This window comes from Microtus oregoni, unplaced genomic scaffold (assembly GCF_018167655.1).
Source record: "Microtus oregoni isolate MIOR12 unplaced genomic scaffold, Mior012 000047F_ref0000412, whole genome shotgun sequence".
In the NCBI taxonomy this organism is placed as follows: Eukaryota; Metazoa; Chordata; class Mammalia; order Rodentia; family Cricetidae; genus Microtus; species Microtus oregoni.
The window spans coordinates 5,807,261-5,828,523 of record NW_024543221.1 but is presented as its reverse complement, the minus strand read 5'-3'; the positions used below and the strand labels follow the sequence as shown (position 1 = coordinate 5,828,523).

At 41.9% G+C, this 21,263-nt stretch overlaps 1 protein-coding gene across 1 annotated transcript in view; it reads right to left on the bottom strand.

The window, feature by feature from the left end:
• Nucleotides 1-21,263, bottom strand: part of Dnah14 (dynein axonemal heavy chain 14) — a 257,032-nt gene that overhangs the window by 41,774 nt on the left and 193,995 nt on the right. The window contains exons 71-72 of the mRNA XM_041635247.1: nucleotides 4,524-4,760; nucleotides 1,546-1,631 (exon numbers count right to left, since the gene is read on the bottom strand). Coding sequence (XP_041491181.1) covers nucleotides 1,546-1,631; nucleotides 4,524-4,760 — 323 coding nt within the window. The remainder of the gene's footprint in view (nucleotides 1-1,545; nucleotides 1,632-4,523; nucleotides 4,761-21,263) is intronic.

The following is a 21,263-nucleotide window of genomic DNA, read 5'->3' as shown; positions in this document are numbered from 1 at the left end:
TGAAATAAAAATCACTGTTCTGGCTCTAGCCAGAGTTTCCTGGTATGTTGTTGGAGAGGTTTAACAAGTGGGGGTATCTCCATTGGTTGGTGTGGAGGTTTGAAAGAAAATGGCCCCCCAAAGGGAATGGCCTTGCTGAAGTAAGTGTGGAGGAAGTACATCACTCTAGGGGTGGGCTTTGAGGTCTCCTAGGCTCAAGATACTACCCAGCGTCTCAGACTAATTCCTGTTGCCCGCCAATCAAGATGTAGGACTCTCAACTCCAGCACCATATCTGCCTGCATGCCATCATGTCCCACCATGACGATTATAGACTAGACCTCTAAACTGCAAGCAAGCCCCAATAAAGGAGTTCCTTTATAATAACTGCTGTGGTAATGGTGTCTCTTCAGAGCAAAAGGAACCCTGACTAAGACAGTTACAGTTCCCCCTTCCCAGCTACCAAAGCTCTTCCACACTCCATGAGAGAGCTTGGTTGTGCTCTTGACCCTGCAAAAGAACACTTTCCTTGGGTTCCTCCTGCTCTGCTATCCATGTCTAGACCAAGAAGAATCCATATAGCTTGGAGTTGGAAGATGCAAGATACCCAATGGCACAGTTTGTAAGTTCAAGTGGGACAAAATACAGGTCTGGGGAGTGCTGTGGACATGTGAACCAATTGGACACGCATACAGTACATGTATAATGGACACAGAACTTCCCTGTGAAGACTGCTTTATAGACAAACTGCTTACATGGTACATTTTTCATAATGACCATGAAATAGGTCCTGAGAAAGCTCAGCATCTTTTTGTGGAAGGCAACTCTGAAACTGTCTGAGAACGCTGTAGGCATCAACACATTCCTCTTTCTGTGTACCGACCATGGTCTAGACAGCCTTACTCCAGAGAACGCTGGTTAACACACCCCCCCTCCCCAAACTGAGTACAAATAAGCCTTAGAGGTTGATCATTTTAAGCATTTTGCTACCTTAACACATTTGATTAATATACACTGAATCCCATCCGGAATCTCCCAAACCCCAAACCAGATTCTAAAGCAACTGAGAAACAGGAGCTGTGTAAAATTCTGCCTTTGTAAATGTCACTTTGGTGGATGTGAGTTAGCTATGAGTCAACCATATGCCTTCTGGACACTGAACCAAGAATCAGACACGTTACCTATCATAGTGAGATCAGGCAGCTGTTGCTTTCTCCCTAAAGGACTGGGTCTATTCTTGTAATTTTAGCATGGAGGTAAGAGAAAATAAGCTTGTAGTCAGGGAAGATCTCAAAAGAGCAGGAAGACAATGGTGGCCCCAGGCAACTCAGGTCATCCCTCAAGGCTTCATCTTGTCTATAGAGGAAGGATGAGGGGCAGCGCCACCATGTGACAGAACATTAGGGTGGAGTGCAGGTCCCTCCCTCTACACTGAGGTCCAGGATGTCATAACTTGTAGAAGTCAGCACATTTCACTTATAAAATTTGAATTTTGAGGAGTTCAAACTATCAATAAACTTACTTAAAATATTAGGAATCACAATATTTTGTTTTAACGCATCTTACCAAAATAAGCCTTTGAAACGGAGTGAGTTTTTCCCAAGGAAAACTTATAGGGTTAAACATTTCATCATTTTCATTCAGAAGTGCAGCTAGATACCATCAAGAGAAAGAGACTGGAATTAATAACCAGGCAGCTGTGCCACTAAAATATGTTACAACATGAACTTAAGTTAGGGCATTATGAAAAGAAACATGGTTGGCTAAATAAGTAGGTGTTATTCTTAGGACTTGGGCCCTCACCATCATTCATCGTGAAGCAGCATAGGCACAGATGATGTGGTGAGTAGGGAGGGATGAGGCTAGGGATGAAGGGGTGGAGCTGCAAGAGCTGAAGGAAACGAGAGGCAGGGACACAGGCAGGCCCTCAGCACCTGCTCCCTCAAGTGCGTTTCACTGGATACACGAGAGATTTCTGCTCAGCACCCAAAACAGATGGGAAGTGGAACCCACCGAAGCTCAGATAGGATTGCCATGATTTTGAGAACTTACACAGTTATTTATTTTTTTTCATACTGACTCCTCTCTGCATGGTGACCGTCTTGCTTGCGAAGTGAGATGCTCTCCAGGCCTTCCTTCCAGCCATAGCTGCTGCTGTTCCTAAGAACATTGCCTCCCTGGCATTTCCCCAACGTCTAACTTTGCATACAACTTGGGTTATAAAAAAATTGTTTTTTAAATATGTAAAAATTCTGATTTGAAAAGAACCCATGGTATGTGTAAGTTCAATCTCAAGTGATAAATTTGAAGTGGTTTGCAAAGTAAAAGATCCTCACCTTACAAGAAGGGTTAGCTGAGAGTTCCTTTACAGCAAAATTATTGATTTTTGTCTTACATTAAAATATCATATGGATTACAAACAGATTAGTGATAAATGCAAAAAAATAACAGTGATCCATGAATAAAACTGTATAGGTGAAGGAGCAGCTTCTTTAGAAGTAGAAAAGCAAAGAGGTAGAAAGAGAGACATAACTGATGGCATAAACATCTTACTACCTGTATAGTACATATTCTATCAGCCACTAATGATGAACAGATTTAGAAAAAATATACAAAAAATGAAGTATCTACACTAATAGTATTCTTATAAACAACCAACAAGGAGATAAGTATATATATGAATAGACAAATCATATCTTCACTAACCCTTTAAAAAGTACGTGTTAATATGGCAATTGAAATGGAAGTATTTTGAACTTTTCAGGTTGATACAAATCAAAGATCAAGTCTTCTACTAGGAAATGGGCAGGTGAACTGGAGAGATGGCTCAATAATTAAGAGCACACACTCTTCCAGAAAGCCCCAGTACATCAGGTGACTCACAAGCACCTATTAGTTTGAGCCTCAGGGACATACACTCTCTCTGGCCTCTGGGGCAAGTGCACTCACATGCACAAGGCTTTGCACGCTGACACTTAAAGATAACTAAAAAAATTAAAACGACAGGGACATGCCACATGGAAATTGTTTCCTCTGACCAACATTTCCACTTCTGGAATTCTCTTTCTGACAGAGGGGAAGTATGGGTAAGAATATTGATGTTACTGGACTACCTTATGGTACATTATGACAAAACTCTGCAGGCAAAAATGTAGAAATATGAGGCAGGAAACAAGCTAGGCTGTGTCCCAAGTGGGGGTATCATAGTAAAAAGGGCAGAAAAGTGGGGAGCAGAGTTCAAAGCAGAAAAGAGAAAAGAAGCGAATATGACAAAATGGCAGACCTTAAAAGTTCTGTTTGTGCCGCGCAGTGGTGGCACACATCTTTAATTCCAGCACTTGGGAGGCAGAGGAAGGCAGATCTCTGAGTTCAAAGCCAGCCTGGCTTACAGACTGAGTTCAGGACAGCCAGGGCTACCCAGTGAAACACTGTCTTGAAAAAACAAAAACCCAACAAATTAGAAAGGTCCTGTGTAGTTCTTCCCTGGGGTTACTGTTTTTCATGGGGATCCTTTTCTTTCTGTTTGTGGACCTGGGGATTGGACCCAGGGCTTTGCCATGTTGAGCAAGTGCTCTCCCACCGGGCAGTATGTCCAGCTCCTGTGTAATGTTTAGAACATGTCTGTTATATAAAATGAGGAACCTGTGCAGACTCCTGTGGTGATATTTTGTTTATAATCTAACAAATTAAGCTTGCCTGAAGATCAGAGTATAGAACTAAGCTAAGCCACTAGTTAGCCATAGAGACCAGGCAGTGGTGGGGCATACCTTTAATCCCAGAATTTGGGAGATGTGCGTTCAAGACAACCCTGGGTTACATAAGACTGAATCTGTCTAAAAGATAAACAAAGCTCACACAAAGGTGATCCCATGCCTTTAATCCCAGCACTAGGGAGGTGCAGACAGGAGTGATATGGCTGGGCAGAGAGAGGAATATAAGGTGGGAGGAGACAGGAGCTCAGATATTGTCTACATTCTGAGAATTCATAGAGACAGGATCAACCTTTCAGTCTGAGCATTAGTAGAGATAGAGGTCTTTCTAGTGGCTGGCTGCTTTGCTTCTCTGATCTCTCAGCTTTCACCCCTAATATCTGACTCTGGGTTTTTATTATTAAGACCAACTAGAATTTGTGCTACAAGCTCCCTCAGAAATAAGGTTCAGAACCAGTGTGCTATAATGATATGCTGATATATTTTATGTTTCCAAAGTTCAGAACTCACACTGGTTTCTCACCTAGAACAGTGACATCATGAAAACCACTTCTTTGCACTGACTCAAACATCCCACATGGATCTTATCAATGCTCATCCTTTCCATTTGTTGTGACCTACCTTTTTTTCCCCCCTTTTTTTTCTTTTTTTGAGATAAGGTTTCTCTGTGTAGCCCTGGCTGTCCTATGGACTAGAGTAGCCTTGAATTCAAGAGATCTGACTGCCGTTGCCTTCACATGCTAGACATGCCTCCCATGACTTACCTTACACACTGAACATTTACACATACAAACGCACATTTGTTAGGGAAAGGTTCAAGCGCTCAGGTCCTACCCTCCTCTGGTGATCTGTGACTTTCCTGAGGTGAAACCTCTTCTAGGGAGAAGGGTGTGCACATTAGAGAGTACACGGCCTTCGTGTCCCTGAAGGCATTCCACTGCCACTTATTCGACAGGAGAGATCCGCAGAGAAGGGAGAAGGGCTCCATCTGGCTGCTGATGTACTGACACTGCTTCCATCTCAGGTCCGACACCCACTGAAGATGCTCCTTTCTACGTATTTCAAATATACCTAGTAGAGAAAAGAAAATGGTCTCAGGAGAGAGAAATCCTTCACCTTCAAGCGACTCATTACAGAACAGAGAATTGGCAAGTATTTGTTGTTGAGCAAGGTGCCATTTCATATAAAATCAGCTGGAAGGGCTGGAGACTCAATAGGATGCTTGTCTAGCGTACACGAGGCCACGAGTTCTGTTCCCAGCACCACAATAAATAGACACATTAACTAGGTAAGTTTGGTTATGTTGTTTCTTCCTTAACCAAACTGATCATTTATACTGTTTTCAGCAAGCAGCGGAGACCAGACCGGCACGTGCAGGCCCAAGCAGCGCGCAGATGAAGCGGATGCGGGATAGTCTAAGCATGAAACAGTGAAGCCCACACTGAGAGCAGATCGCCCCACTACAATTAAATCAAGTAGGTTTTTTTTGGGCCTGCAGAGTGGTAGGCCTTTTATTGGCGAGGTCCACAGGCAAACGGGGAGCCTGGTCCTGTCCCTGAAGATCCTCCTGAGTAGGGAGAGTGTTCTTGGCCCAGGGTGGGACACAGGAAATGGAGCAGGGGCATTCCCCAACCCCCTTGAACCCCCCCCCCCCCCCCCCCCCCGTCTGCGAGGGCTAGTACCCTCTGCTGGGGCTGCTCCTCCTCTGCTGCAACCTCTCCCTCCCTGACCCATCCCAGCTTGAGCCCAGGGGCCTCCTTCACTCCCCCCCTCCCTTCTGCGGGGCCGCGGGATCACCCAGTTTAGTCTGGGCACTGGGTCGGGAGCTCGGGCCAGAGGGCAGCGGGAGTTTGTCTGTTTTGGTGGCTGTCCTGCAGAGTGGTAGGCCTTTTGTTTTGTTGGCGAGGTCCCTGGCGAACGGGGAGCCTGGTCCTGGTCCTGAAGACCCTTCTGAGTGGTGAGAGGGATCCTGGCCCACAGCGGGAGCCAGGAAACGGAGCGAGGGCATTTTGTAAGCAGGGCCCCTGGCCAGCAGGGAAACCTGATCCTGTTTTAAAAGACCCATTAAATAGCATTGATAGGTGAAGGCGTAAGTCACAAACAATGCCACACCAATTCGGGGTTATGATTATTAGGGTGGTATTTATTTAAAGGGGAAAAAACTTACAGATCACTGTCCCAGGCAACAGCCCTCTATGCAACCAGGAAAGGAGTCTAGTCGCAGGCAGAGCAGGAAGTGAAGAGAGCGAGGAGAGGGAAGTGGCCGCTTTTTTAAAGGGAGAGAAACCACGCCCCAGTGGGCTGGTACCTCAGCGGTGATAGGCTGGAGGAGTGGGAGGACCTCCCGCAACAGATAGGAGGAGATGGGCAGGTGCCAAGGCAAGAATTCACCCAACAATCTGAAAAACAACATGAAAACACCAGAACCCAATGATCTTACAACAGAATGACATGAACACCCTAACACAGAAGAAGAGGAAAAAATTGACTTTATGAAAGCAATAGAGTCCCTTAAACAACATGTAAAAAAACGCCCTAATATAAATGGATGAGAAGTATAAAAAAAGTTTGAAGAAATGAGTAAATACATAAATGATACCCTGGGAAACCAAGAAAAAAACGATCAGACAGGTAATGGAAACAGTTCAAGAATTGAAAACTGAAATGGAAGCAAGGAAGAAAACACAAACTGAGGACCAGCTGGATATGGAAAATCTAGGTAAACGAGCAGAGACTACAGAAACAAGCATAATAAATAGAATACAAGAGATAGAAGAAAGAATCTCAGATTCTGAAGACACCATAGAGAAAATAAATGCACCGATCAAAGAAAACAGCAAAGCCAACAAATTCTTATCACAAAATATTCAGGAAATATGGGACACAATAAAAAGACCAAACCTAAGAATAGGGATAGAAGAAGGAGAAGAGTCACAGCTCAAAGGCCCAGAAAATATTTTTAACAAAATCATGGAAGAAAACTTTCCCAAAATAAAGAAAGATATTACTTTGAATATTCAAGAAGCATACAGAACACCAAATAGACTGGATCAAAAAAAAATCCCCTCGCCATATAATAATCAAAACACAAAATATACAGGTTAAAGAAAGACTATTAAGAGCTGCAAAGGAAAAAGGGCAAGTAATTTATAGAGGTAAACCAATCAGACTTACACCTGACTTCTCTATGGAAACCATGAAAGCCAGAAGGTCCTGGATAGAGGTACTTCAGAAGCTAAGAGACCATGGATGCAAACCCAAACTACTATACCCAGCCAAGCAATCATTCACTACCAATGGAGAAAACAAGACGTTCCAGGATAAGAACAAATTTAAACAATACGTAGCCACAAATCCAGCCCTACAGAAAATAATAGAAGGAAAATCACAACCAAGGAATCCAATATTTCCAACACTGCCTACAATAACTCAGGCATCTAGCGACCCTTCACCAGTACAACTCAAAGAAGGGAGACACACAAACTCTACTAGCAAAAACAATAAGGATAACCGGAGTAAACAACCACTGGTCATTAATATCACTTAATATTAATGGTCTCAATTCACCTATAAAAAGGCACAGGCTAAGAGATTGGATACGAAAACAGGATCCAACATAGTGCTGTTTGCAAGAAACACATCAACCACAAAGACAGGCATCTACTTAGAGTAAAGGGTTGGGAAAAGGTTTTTCAAGCAAATAGTTCTAAGAAAAAAGCAGGTGTGGCCATATTAATTTCTAACAAAACTGACTTCAAACTAAAATCAATCAGAAGAGATCGAGATAGACACTTTATACTCATAACAGGAACAATTCATCAGGATGATGTCTCAATCCTGAATATCTACGCCCCTAATATAAAAGCACCCACTTATGTAAAAGAAATATTACTAAAACTCAAGGCAGACATCAAACCACACACACTAGTAGTAGGAGACTTCAACACACCTCTCTCACCAATGGACAGGTCAATCAGACAGAAACCTAATAGAGAAGAGAATTGTTGGAGGTAATGAAGCAAATGGACTTAACAGACATCTATAGAACACTCCACCCAAATAGAAAAGAATATACCTTCTCTGCAGCTCATGGAACCTTCTCGAAAATTGACCACATACTCGGAAAGAAAGGAAACCTCCACAGATACAAAAAAATATCAGTGTCCACCTGTGTCTTATCATCACCACGGATTAAAGTTAGAAGGCAACAACAATGCTACTCCCAGAAAGCCGACAAACTCATGGAAACTGAACAGTCAACTACTGAGCCACACTTGGGTCAAGGAAGAAATTAAGAAAGAAATTAAAGTCTTCCTTGAATTTAATGAAAATAAAGAGACAACATACTAAAACCTATGGGACACTATGAAAGCAGTGCTAAGAGGAAAGTTCATAGCACCTAGTGCCCACCTAAAGAAAACAGAGAAAGCATACATTGGGAACTTAACAGCACACCTGAAAGCTCTAGAAAAAAAAAAGAAGCAGACACGCCCAGGAGGAGTAGAAGACTGGAAATAATCAAAATGAGGGCAGAAATCAACAAAATAGAAACACAGAAAACAGTCCAAAGAATCAATGAAAAAAAAAGATGGTTCTTGGAGAAAATCAACAAGATCGACAAACCCCTATCCAAACTAATTAAACAACAGAGAGAGAACATGCAAATTAATAAGATCAGAAATGAAAAGGGGGACATAACCACAGACACAGAGGAAATTCAGAGAATCATTAGATTTTACTACAAAAGCCTGTATGCCACAAAACTGGAAAATACAAAAGAAATGGACATTTTTTTAGATAAGTACCATATACCAAAGCTAAACCAAGACCAGGTGAACAATCTAAATAGACCTATTAGTTGCGAAGAATTAGAAACTGTTATCAAAAATCTCCCTTCCAAAAAAAGCCCAGGACTAGATGGTTTCAATGCAGAATTCTACCAGAACTTCCAAGAAGAGCTAATACCTATACTCCTTAATGCATTTCACAATATAGAAACAGAAGAGTCATTGCCAAATTCCTTTTATGAAGCTACAGTGATCCTGATACCAAAACCACACAAAGACCCAACCAAGAAAGAGAATTACAGGCCTATCTCACTCATGAACATCGACGCAAAAATTCTCAATAAAATACTGGCAAACCGAATCCAAGAACACATTAGAAAAATTATCTATTTTGGGACAGGTCAATCAAACAGAAACCTAACAGAGAAATTAGAGAATTAATGGAGGTAATGAAGCAAATGGACTTAACAGACATCTATAGATTATTCCACCCGAAGAGGAAAGAATATACCTTCTTCTCTGCAGCTCATGGAACCTTCTCGAAAATTGACCACATACTCGGTAACAAAGCTAACTTACACAGTTACAAAGAAATATTAGTAACCACCTGCGTCTTATCAGATCACCATGGATTAAAGTTAGAATTCAACAACAATGCTACCCCCAGAAAGCCTACAAACTCATGGAAACTGAACAGTCAACTACTGAACCATACCTGGATTAAGGAAGAAATAAAGAAAGAAATTAAAGTCTTCCTTGAATTCAACGAAAATAAAGAAACAACATTCTCGAACTTATGGGACACTATGAAAGCAGTGCTAAGAGGAAAGTTCATCGCACTAAGTGCCCACTTAAAGAAAACAGAGAAAGCACATATTGAAGACTTAACAGCCCACCTGAAAGCTCTAGAAAAAAAAGAAGCAGACTCACCTAGGAGGAGTAGAAGATTGGAAATAATCAAACTGAGGGCTGAAATCAACAAAATAGAAACACAGAAAACAATCCAAAGAATCAATGAAACAAAAAGCTGGTTCCTGGAGAAAATCAACAAGATTGATAAACCCCTATCCAAACTAATCAAACGGCAGAGAGAGAATACGCAAATTAACAAGATCAGAAATGAAAAGGGGGACATAACCACAGACACAGAGGAAATTCAGAGAATCATCAGATCTTATCACAAAAGCCTGTATAACACAAAACTGGAAAATGTAAAAGAAATGGACACTTTTTAAGATAAATACCATATACCAAAGTTACACCAGGACCAGGTGAACAATCTAAACAGACCTGTTGGTCGCGAAGAATTAGAAGCTGTTATCAAAAACCTCCCTACCAAAAAAAGCCCAGGACCAGATGGTTTCAATGCGGAATTCTACCAGAACTTCCAAGAAGAGCTAATACCCATACTCCTTAATGTATTCCACAATATAGAAACAGAAGGGTCATTACCTAATTCCTTTTATGAAGCTACAGTTACTCTGATACCAAAACCACACAAAGACTCAACCAGGAAAGAGAATTACAGGCCAATCTCACTCATGAACATCCACGCAAAAATCCTCAACAAAATACTGGCAAACCGAATCCAAGAACACATTAGGAAAATTATCCATTATGATCAAGTAGGCTTCATTCCTGAGATGCAGGGCTGGTTCAACATACGAAAATCTATCAATGTAATCCAGCATATAAATAAACTGAAAGAAAATAACCATATGATCATCTCATTAGATGCTGAAAAAGCATTCGACAAAATTCAACATCCATTTATTTTAAAAGTCTTGGAGAGATCAGGGATACAAGGGTCATACCTAAATATAATAAAAGCTATATACAGCAAGCCAACAGCTAACATCAAATTAAACGGAGAGAAACTCAAAGCCATCCCGCTTAACTCAGGAACACGACAAGGATGTCCACTCTCTCCATACCTCTTCAATATAGTACTTGAAGTTCTAGCAATAGCAATAAGACAACATAATGGGATCAAGGGGATTCGAATTGGAAAGGAAGAAGTTAAACTTTCGTTATTCGCAGATGATATGATAGTGTACTTAAGCGACCCCCAAAACTCCACCAAAGAACTTTTACAGCTGATAAACAGCTTTAGTAATGTGGCAGGATACAAGATCAACTCCAAAAAATCAGTCGCCCTCTTATACACAAAGGATAGGGAAGCAGAGAGGGAAATCAGAGAAGCTTCACCATTCACGATAGCCACAAACAGCATTAAATATCTTGGGGTAAATCTAACCAAGGAAGTGAAAGATCTATTTGACAAGAACTTTAAGGCATAGAAGAAAGAAATTGAAGAGGATACCAAAAAATGGATGGATCTACCTTGCTCTTGGATTGGGAGGATCAACATAGTAAAAATGGCAATTCTACCTAAGGCAATTTATAGATTCAATGCAATCCCCATCAAGATCCCATCAAAATTCTTCACAGATCTGGAGAAGACAATAATCAACTTTATATGGAAAAACAAAAAAACCCAGGATAGCCAAAACAATCCTATACAATAAAGGATCTTCTGGAGGCATTACCATCCCTGACTTCAAACTCTATTACAGAGCTAAAGTAATGGAAACAGTGTGGTACTGGCATAAAAACAGAGAAGTCGAGCAATGGAATCGTATAGAAGACCCGGATTTTAACCCACAAACCTATGAACACCTCATTTTTGATAAAGGAGCTAAAAGTATACAATAGAAGAAAGAAAGCATCTTCAACAAATGGTGCTGGCACAACTGGATGTCAACCTGTAGAAGAATGAAAATAGACCCACATCTTTCACCGTGCACAAAACTCAAGTCTGTAGTAGTAGGGGCAGCGGGGCTGCGTCCCCGGCACCCGGCCGCCCCCACGGCTAGCTTTACCCAAAATAATTACACAGACATTGTATTCTTTTAAATACTGCTTGGCCCATTCTCTTCTAGGCTAATTCTCACATATTAATTTAGCCCATCTCTAATCATCTGTGTATGGCACCCCAAGGTGCGCTTACCAGGAAGATTCTAGCCTATGTCCATCCTGGGTCGGAGCTTCATCCCGGGAGCAGGGCATGGCGTCTCTCCCAGGCGTCTGTTCCCGAGAGGAGAGCTGTGAGTCTCTCCGCTCACTTCCTCTTCCTCCCAGCATTTTGTTCTGTTTACTCCTCCCACCTATCCTCTAACCAATAAAATGGGCCAGGGCAGTGCCTTTATTAGCCAATGACCTTCCTCCATCATTTCCCCTTTTTCGGTTTAAACAAAAAAAAAAAAGGCTTTAACTTTAACATAGCAAAATTACATATAACAAAACAGTTATCAAGTAAAAGTTACAATAATCTTTATCATAACTAAGGAAAACTATAACTATAACTAACTATTCTTAACTCCATCAAAGACTCCAGAAAGATATAATATTACCTAAGTAAACAAGAACTAAGAAACTTCAAACTCTAGAAATGACAAAGACATCTCGCTGCCTGGACAGTCACCCAAAGTTCTTTTGTACCGTTGGGGCATCCATCTTCAGCCTTCAGGCCCATGGTATCCAGCAGACATTTCCATAAAGCAGGAAAATTCAAAGTCAGTTCAGTCACTATCTTTTGTGTCCTGCAGAATGTCTCGCAGACTCTTTCAAAATGAATCAGGAACCCCGAAAGATCATCTCACCTTAGGCAAGTTCAGTAGTCTTCTCTCTGCGGGTTCTCTGTGTCCAGTTTATGCAATAGTCCAGGCAAGAGCAGTTTCTTGCCCAAATGGCTATCAAAACTCCATAACGAGCCTCTTCGATGCCCATCTTCCTCTTGAAGTAGATTGGTGCTGCCAGGAGCAGAGTGTCTCATTGTCATGAAAAGTCCTCAGTTATTAAAACATTAAATGTCCTATTCTGTAATCTTTGAAAGACATGAAGAATGTCTATCTAAAATATATCTCTATATATCTAGAAAATCTAACTAACATGATTACAAGCTTTACTATTATCGATGATTATCCATTAACAACCTATATTTCTTAATTATACAGTACATATTTAAATGAACTACACAATCACAATACCTTAATCAAAATCAGAAACACTTATATATATAACAAAATTGACCTTAAATCTCTATCAATAAAGCAAAATCTATACTAATGTAAATTATTCATATCTATATCATATCCCCCTTTAAATGTAAAAGAACATTTATAAACATTATTTGGGAATATGGGCGCAGTTATTTCTCTCCAAACTGCTTCCTGCTGAATGGGGGCGTCGTTAATTAGGTCTTTCATGGTATAACCTGTGTGCTAGTTTCATCTCAGTTGGCAGTTGAGCGAAGCAATTTTCTAAAGATGTTCACTGCAACCCTTCAGGAGGGCGTGGTCCATCATACCAAATCGGAATAGAAGAAATGAACAGCGTCTCATCCTCTGTGAAAACAAAATAAGAAACTCCTTTCCAAAGCATCATGTCCTTAGATCCAAATTTCAAAGTCAAGGCATCAAAATATCTATGTCGGATTAGTTCAGCAGCATTTATAAATAAATATCTTTTAGCAGCTGTTGCTCCTTCCTCAGCATTCAAATAATTCAAAGAGAGCATAATAGCATACAGTATCAAGATTCTCTGTGTATTTTCCATCTTTGTACGCTTTATTTTAACCTCTATTTTGTTTATTTTTACTTTTAACTCTTTGCTTTTTGAGACAGGTTCTCTGTATCTTTGACCTGAAGTAACTCTGTAGACCAGGCTGTCTTTGAACTCTCAGAGATCCGCCTGTCTCTGCCTCCCAGGCATTCGGGATTGAAGGTGTACACTACTACACCTTGAACTCACAGAGATCTGTTTGTCTCTGCCTTCTAGGCACTGGGATTAAAGGCGTGTGCTACCACACACAACAACTCTCTTCCTTTTTTTATGTTTTTTACTTTAAGAACTTCAACTTTTAGTCTGCATAAATTTTTAACACACAGTAAACCATTTAGAAATTTTCTTTGTCTTTGAATCTCTCTTTACTGTATATCTCTCTTTTTCTGACCACACGAGTCTTTAATTTACCAAGCAATATCAGTCGGAATAAAGGCGTGGCTTTGCCGGCTGGATCCAGCCCATTCCTTAGCTTTCCAGCCTCATGGCAGATATACAGGCTGTAGCCCTGTTTACTGCAACAACTGTATGGCATTTCAAGGTCCCTGCCAGCAAGTGAGCTACAACAGACAACACTCAAGTCCTCTCTCGGTAGCCGGCCCTCCTGCCTCAAACAGTCAGAGTTTGCCCTGGCAGGATGGCCCAGAGAGCCGGCATTTTTAAACGGCACAGCTTTTTTCCTGCTACGGCTGAAAACCGAAAAGCATGCGTTCAGCTTTTCGTCAACACCATTTAAGTGTTTTGTGGCAGGACCTCTTAATGAGCTGCAGGCTTTGCAGCTAAAGCTGAGTCAGGAAGCCTCTCTTAGATGAGGTGCTTGCTTGCCTCTGGCAAGCAGAGCAGACCCGAGAACACAGCGAGTCTAGTTGCCATCAAACTAATAGTAGCACTTTACTCCATTTATGCTCTATTCAAAAGCTCTGTCTCCCGCAGGAGCCAGACAGAGATCGCAATGGCGGCATAGCCCCAGGAAATCGCCCTTTAAAATGACACAGCGTTTTTTCTGCTACTGTTGCCGAATCAGGAAATCTCTCTACAGCACGCCACCAACAAACAGCAAAAATCTGTGTTAAACTCTCTCTCCCTTATTTTTAAGCCTTCTCAGGTTTTTTAAGTGGGTTTAGCCCCACGTTGGGCACCAGTCTGTAGTAGTAGGGGCAGCGGGGCTGCGTCCCCGGCACCCGGCCGCCCCCACGGCTAGCTTTACCCAAAATAATTACACAGACATTGTATTCTTTTAAATACTGCTTGGCCCATTCTCTTCTAGGCTAATTCTCACATATTAATTTAGCCCATCTCTAATCATCTGTGTATGGCACCCCAAGGTGCGCTTACCAGGAAGATTCTAGCCTATGTCCATCCTGGGTCGGAGCTTCATCCCGGGAGCAGGGCATGGCGTCTCTCCCAGGCGTCTGTTCCCGAGAGGAGAGCTGTGAGTCTCTCCGCTCACTTCCTCTTCCTCCCAGCATTTTGTTCTGTTTACTCCTCCCACCTATCCTCTAACCAATAAAATGGGCCAGGGCAGTGCCTTTATTAGCCAATGACCTTCCTCCATCACAAGTCCAAATGGATTAAAGACCTCAATATCAGCCCGAACACACTGAAAAGGATAGAAGAGAAAGAGGGAAATACCCTACAACAGATGGGCACAGGAGATCGCTTCCTATGTATAACCCCAGAAGCACAGACATTAAGAGCAACATTGAATAAATGGGACCTACTAAAACTGAGAAGCTTCTGCAAAGCAAAGGACACTGTCACTAAGACACAAAGGCAACTTACTGACTGGGAGAAGATCTTCACCAACCCCGCAACAGACAAAGGTCTGATCTCCAAAATATATAGAGAACTCAAGAAACTAGACTTTAAAAGGCTAATTAACCCAATTAAAAAATGGGGCACTGATCTGAACAGAGAATTCTCAACAGAATAATTTCAAATGGCCAAAAGACACTTAAGGTCATGCTCAACTTCCTTAGCGATCAGGGAAATGCAAATCAAAACAACTTTGAGATATCATCTTACACCTGTGAGAATGGCTAAAGTCAAAAACACCAACGATAACCTTTGCTGGAGAGGCTGTGGAGGAAGGGGTACCCTCATCCATTGCTGGTGGGAATGCAATCTTGTGCAACCACTATGGAAGTCAGTGTTTCGGTTTCTTAGGAAATTCGGGATAAACCTACCCCTGGACCCAGCAATACCACTCTTGGGAATATACCCAAGAGATGCCCTATCATATGACAAAAGCATTTGTTCAACTATGTTCATAGCAGTATTATTTGTAATAGCCAGAACCTGGAAACAACCTAGATGCCCTTCAATGGAAGAATGGATGAAGAAAGTATGGAATATCTACACATTAGAGTACTACTCAGCGGTAAAAAACAATGACTTCTCGAATTTTGCATGCAAATGGATGGAAATAGAAAACACTATCCTGAGTGAGGTATCCCAGACCCAAAAAGAGGAACATGGGATGTACTCACTCATAATTGGTTTCTAGCCATAAATAAGGATCACGGAGTCTACAATAGGTGAATCTAAAGAAGCTAAGTAAGAAGGGGAACACAAGGAAAAACATATAGTTATCTTCTTGGCGAAGGGAAGTAGACAAAATTGCCGGGGAGAAAATTGGGATCTTGGAGTGGGGTGGGGTGGGGGTAAGGGGAGATGGGGAGAGAAAATTTAGAAGGGAAGGAGGTCGGGCCTTGGGAAAGCAGGAGGATTGGGATAAAGGAAGGTTGGACAGGGGAGCACGGAACCACAATTCTTAGTTAAGGGAACCACTTTAGGGTTGGCAAGAGACCTGACCCTAGAGGGGCTCCCAGGTGCCCAAGCTGAGGTCCCCAGTTAGTTCCTTGGGCAGTTGAGTATAGGGAACCTGAAATGACCCTATCCTTGAGCAATACTGACGAATATCTTGCATATCATCATAGAACCTTCATCTGGTGATGGATGGAGATAGAGACAGAGACCCACACTGGAGCACTGGACTGAGCTCCCAAAGTCCCAATGAGGAGCAGAAGGAGGGAGAACATGAGCAAAGAAGTCGGGACCACGAGGGATGCACCCACCCACTGAGACAGTGGAGCTGATCTATTGAGAGCTCACCAAGACCAGCTGGACTGTGACTGAAAAAGCATGGGATAAAACTGGACTCTCTGAACATGGCGAACAATGAGGGCTGATGAGACGCAAAGGACAATGGCACGGGGGTTTGATCCTACGTAATGTGTTGGCTTTGTGGGAGCCCAGCCAGTTTGGATGTTTACCTTCCTAGATATGGACGGAGGTGGGAGGTCCTAGGTCTTACCACAGGGCAGAAAACCCTGACTGCTCTTTGGACTGGAGAGGGAGGGGGAAAGGAGTGGGGGGAGGGGGAGAAGGGTGGGAGGAGGGGGCGTAGGGTGGGAGGAGGGGGAGGGAAATGGGAGGCTGGGAGGAGGTGGAAACTTGTTATTGTTTTTTTCTCCTTTTCTCAATAAAAAAAGAAAAAAAATAAAAAATAAAAAAAAAAAAGAAAAATTATCCATTATGATCAAGGAGGCTTCATCCCAGAGATGCAGGGCTGGTTTAACATACGCAAATCTATCAATGTAATCCACCATATAAATAAACTAAAAGAAAAAAAACATATGATCATTTCATTAGATGCTGAAAAAGCATTCAACAAAATTCAACACCCCTTTATGATAAAGGTCTTGGAGAGATTAGGGATACAAGGGTCATACCTAAATATAATAAAAGCTATTTACAGCAAGCTGACAGCTAACATTAAATTAAACGGAGAAAAACTCAAAGCCATCCCACTAAAATCAGGAACACGACAAGGCTTTCCACTCACTCCATACCTCTTCAATATAGTGCTTGAAGTTCTAGCAATAGCAATAAGACAACATAAGGGGATCAAGGGGATTCGTATTAGAAAGGAAGAAGTTAAGCTTTCGTTATTTGCAGATGATATGATAGTATACATAAGCGACCACAAAAACTCTACCAAAGAACTCCTACAGCTGATAAACACCTTTCGTAATGTGGCAGGATACAAGATCAACTCCAAAAAATCAGTTGCCTTCCAATACACTAAGGATAAGGAAGCAGAGAGGGAAATTAGAGAAGCATCACCTTTCACGATAGCCACAAATAGCATAAAATATCTTGAGGTAACTCTGACCAAGGAAGTAAAGATCTATTTGACAAGAACTTTAAGTCTTTGAAGAAAGAAATTGAAGAGGACACCAGAAAATGGAAGGATCTCCCTTGCTCTTGGATTGGGAGGATCAACATAGTAAAAATGGCAATTCTACCAAAAGCAATCTATAGATTCAATGCAATCCCCATCAAAATCCAATCAAAAGTCCTCGCAGACCTAGAGAAGACAATAATCAACTTTATATGGAAAAACGAAAAACCCAGGATAGCCAAAACAATCTTTTTTTTTGCTTTCTTTTTTTAACTTTCTTTTTGTTTTATTGAGAAAAAAACAATTTCTGCCTCCTCCCAGCCTCCCGCTCTTCCCCCCCACTCCTCTCCCCGTCCCCCCACTCCTCTCCCTCTCCCCCCACTCCTCTCCCTCTCCCCCTCCCTCTCAAGTCTGAAGAGCAGTCAGGGTTCCTTATACAATAAAGGATCGTCTGGAGGCATTACCATCCCTGACTTCAAACTCTATTACAGAGCTACATACAGTATTGAAAACAGCTTTGTATTGGCATAAAAACAGAGAAGTCAACCAATGGAATCGAATAGAAGACCCTGACTTTAACCCACAAACCTATGAACACCTGATTTTTGATAAAAGAGCTAAAAGTATACAATGGAAAAAAAGAGAACATCTTCAACAAATTGTGCTGGCAAAACTGGATGTCAATCTGTAGAAGATTTAAAATAGATCCATATCTATCACCATGCACAAAACTCAAGTCCAAATGGATTAAAGACCTCAATATCAGTCCGAACACACTGAACCTGATAGAAGAGAAAGTGGGAAGTACTCTACAACACATGGGCACAGGAGACCACTTCCTATGTATAACCCCAGCAGCACAGACATTAAGGGCATCATTGAATAAATGGGACCTCCTGTGACTGAGAAGCTTCTGTAAAGCAAAGGACACTGTCACTAAGACAAAAAGGCAACCCACTGACTGGGAGAAGATCTTCACCAACCCCGCAACTGACAAAGATCTGATCTCCAAAATATATAAAGAACTCAAGAAACTAGACCGTAAAAGGCTAATCAACCCAATTATAAAATGGGGCACTGAGCTGAACAGAGAATTCTCAACAGAAGAAGTTCAAATGGCCAAAAGACACTTAAGGTCATGCTCAACTTCCTTAGCGATCAGGGAAATGCAAATCAAGACAACTTCAAGATACCATCTTACACCTGTCAGAATGGCTAAAATCAAAAACACCAGTGATAGCCTTTGCTGGAGAGGTTGTGTAGAAAGGGGTAAACTCATCCATTGCTGGTGGGAATACAAACTTGTGCAACCACTTTGGAAAACAGTGTGGCGGTTTCTCAGGAAATTCAGGATCAACCTACCCCTGGACCCCAGCAATACCACTCTTGGGAATATACCCAAGATCTGCCCTATCATACAACAAAAGTATATGCTCAACTATGTTCATAGCAGCATTGTTTGTAATAGCCAGATCCTGGAAACAACCTAGATGCCCTTCAATGGAAGAATGGATGAAGAGAGTATTGAATATATACATATTAGAGTACTACTCAGCAGTGAAAAACAATGACATCATGAATTTTGCATGCAAATGGACGGAAATAGAAAACACTATCCTGAGTGAGGTAAGCCAGACCCAAAAAGAGGAACATGGGATGTACTCACTCATATTTGGTTTCTAGCCATAAATAAAGGACATTGAGCCTATAATTCGTGATCCTAGAGAAGCTAAATAAGAAGGTGAACCCAAAGAAAAACATATAGTCATCCTCCTGAATATTAACCTGCATCAGGCGATGAAAGGAGACAGAGACAGAGTCCCACATTTGAGCTCCTGACTACAACCTCAAGGTCCAAATCAGGAGAAGGAGAGAGAGCACGAGCAAGGAACTCAGGACCGCGAGGGGTGCACCCACACACTGAGACAATAGGGATATTCTATCGGGAACTCACCAAGGCCAGCTTGCCCGGGTCTGAAAAAGCATGGGATAAAACCGGACTCAGTGAACATAGCGGACAATGAGGACTACTGAGAACTCAAGAACAATGGCAATGGGTTTTTGATCCTATTGCACGTACTGGCTTTTGGGAGCCTAGGCAATTTGGATGCTCACCTTACTAGACCTTGATGGAGGTGGGTGGTCCTTGTACTTCCCACAGGGCAGGGAACCCTGATTGCTCTCGGGCTGACGAGGTAGGGAAACTTGGTTGGGGGAGGGGGAGGGAAATGTGAGGTGGTGGCGTGGAGGAGGCAGAAATCTTAAATAAATAAAAAATAAACTGTTTTTAGTGCAGGTCTCAGTATTCTGCACATCCACACTGTGTAAAGTGGATCTCCAGACACAACTCCTCTCCTTTGCCCTCCCCTCCAAGCTCCTGGTGACCAACTTCCTATTTTGTTTCTGTGAACTGTCTTCCTCAGATGCCTTGTAGGTGTATCCTTGTGACTGTCTTATCTCATTCAAATGTCTTTAAGGCTAAACCATGCTGTAATATGTAATGGGATTTTCTTTCTTTTAAATTCCATTCCAATTGCATTCATGTCAAATTTTGTTTATCAATTGGTAGACATTTGGCTGCATACACCCATCAGCTACTGTAAATGCACGGCTATGCTTATGCACTATGTCTTCCAATTTTTTGGATGTATGCTTGGACTGGGACTATTGAATCATTTAATTGTTCTGTCTTTAATGTTTTGAGGAAATGCCTTTCTATTCTCCATATTTACACTTCCAGCAGGAGCACATAAAAGTCAAAGAGATCACTGCCACATCCAGTGCTCCTCATAGGCACATGCGTGAATGGGTGGGCCTTAGCCAACAGCTCTGCTTTGAGAGGTTTGGAACCTCTGGAGCCTAGAAGAAAGGAGCTACTGGCGTGGGTAGGTAATAATAATAATAATAATAATAATAATAATAATAATAATCCACTACTTGTTCCATCCCAAGATTTTTGCTTCCTGATCCATCAGTGTGTGAACAAACTGTGTTGAAAACCCCTGCCTGCAACCTTAGATCAATACCCCTGAAAGCATGAACCTAAATAAAGGTCCAATTTCATTCTTTTATATATGCTTATCCAGTTTCCCCAATACACGTATTGATTATTTGAACACAAATATATGCATTAACTTATGGGTCCTGGGTCCACATCCTGCATTCTGCAGCAACATCTTGAATCCTGAACCCAATCCTACAACTTGGACCCACATCCTGCAACCTGGACCCATATTCTACATCTTGGACCCACAACCTGCATCCTGGACCCACTTTCTGCATCCTGGACCCCCATCTTGCATCCTGGATCCCATTCTGCATCCTGAAACCTCATCCAGCATCCTGGACCCCCATCCTATGTCTGGGACCAATTTATTCTATACCATTGATTTTTTTTACAAAAAGATTTATTTTCATTTTAAAAGTATATGTGTGTGTGCATACATGCATTTGAGAACAGTTGCCCACAGAGGCCAGAAGAGGGCATCAGACCTCCTTGAGCTAGTGCTGCAGGTGGTTGTGAGCTGCCTGATGTCTGTGCTGGGAACCAAACTTGGGCCCTCTTCAAGAGCAATATATGCTCTTAACCAGTGAGCTCTTTCTAGCCCCCATTGATCTGTTTTAATGTGACTATAATCTATTCCATAGCAGGGCAGTTTTCTAACATGTTTTGAAATGAGAAAATAGGAGACATCCACTTTGCTGCTCCTTTAAAAAGCATATCTCGAGGTAGAAACTTATTTTGCGGATCTGAGATCTTTCTGTTTTAGATGTTTATTTTTTAAAATGTTTCATGTGTGTGTGTGGGGCGTCTACCTGCATGAGGATATGTGCTTGTGTGTGCAGGTGCTGGCAGGCCTGGTCTCCGTGGAACTGGAACTATAGGCAGTTGTGAGCTGCCTGATGTGGGCATTAGGAACTGAACTTGAGTTCTCTGCAAGAAGAGTATATGCTCTTAACTGTTGAGTCATGTCTCCA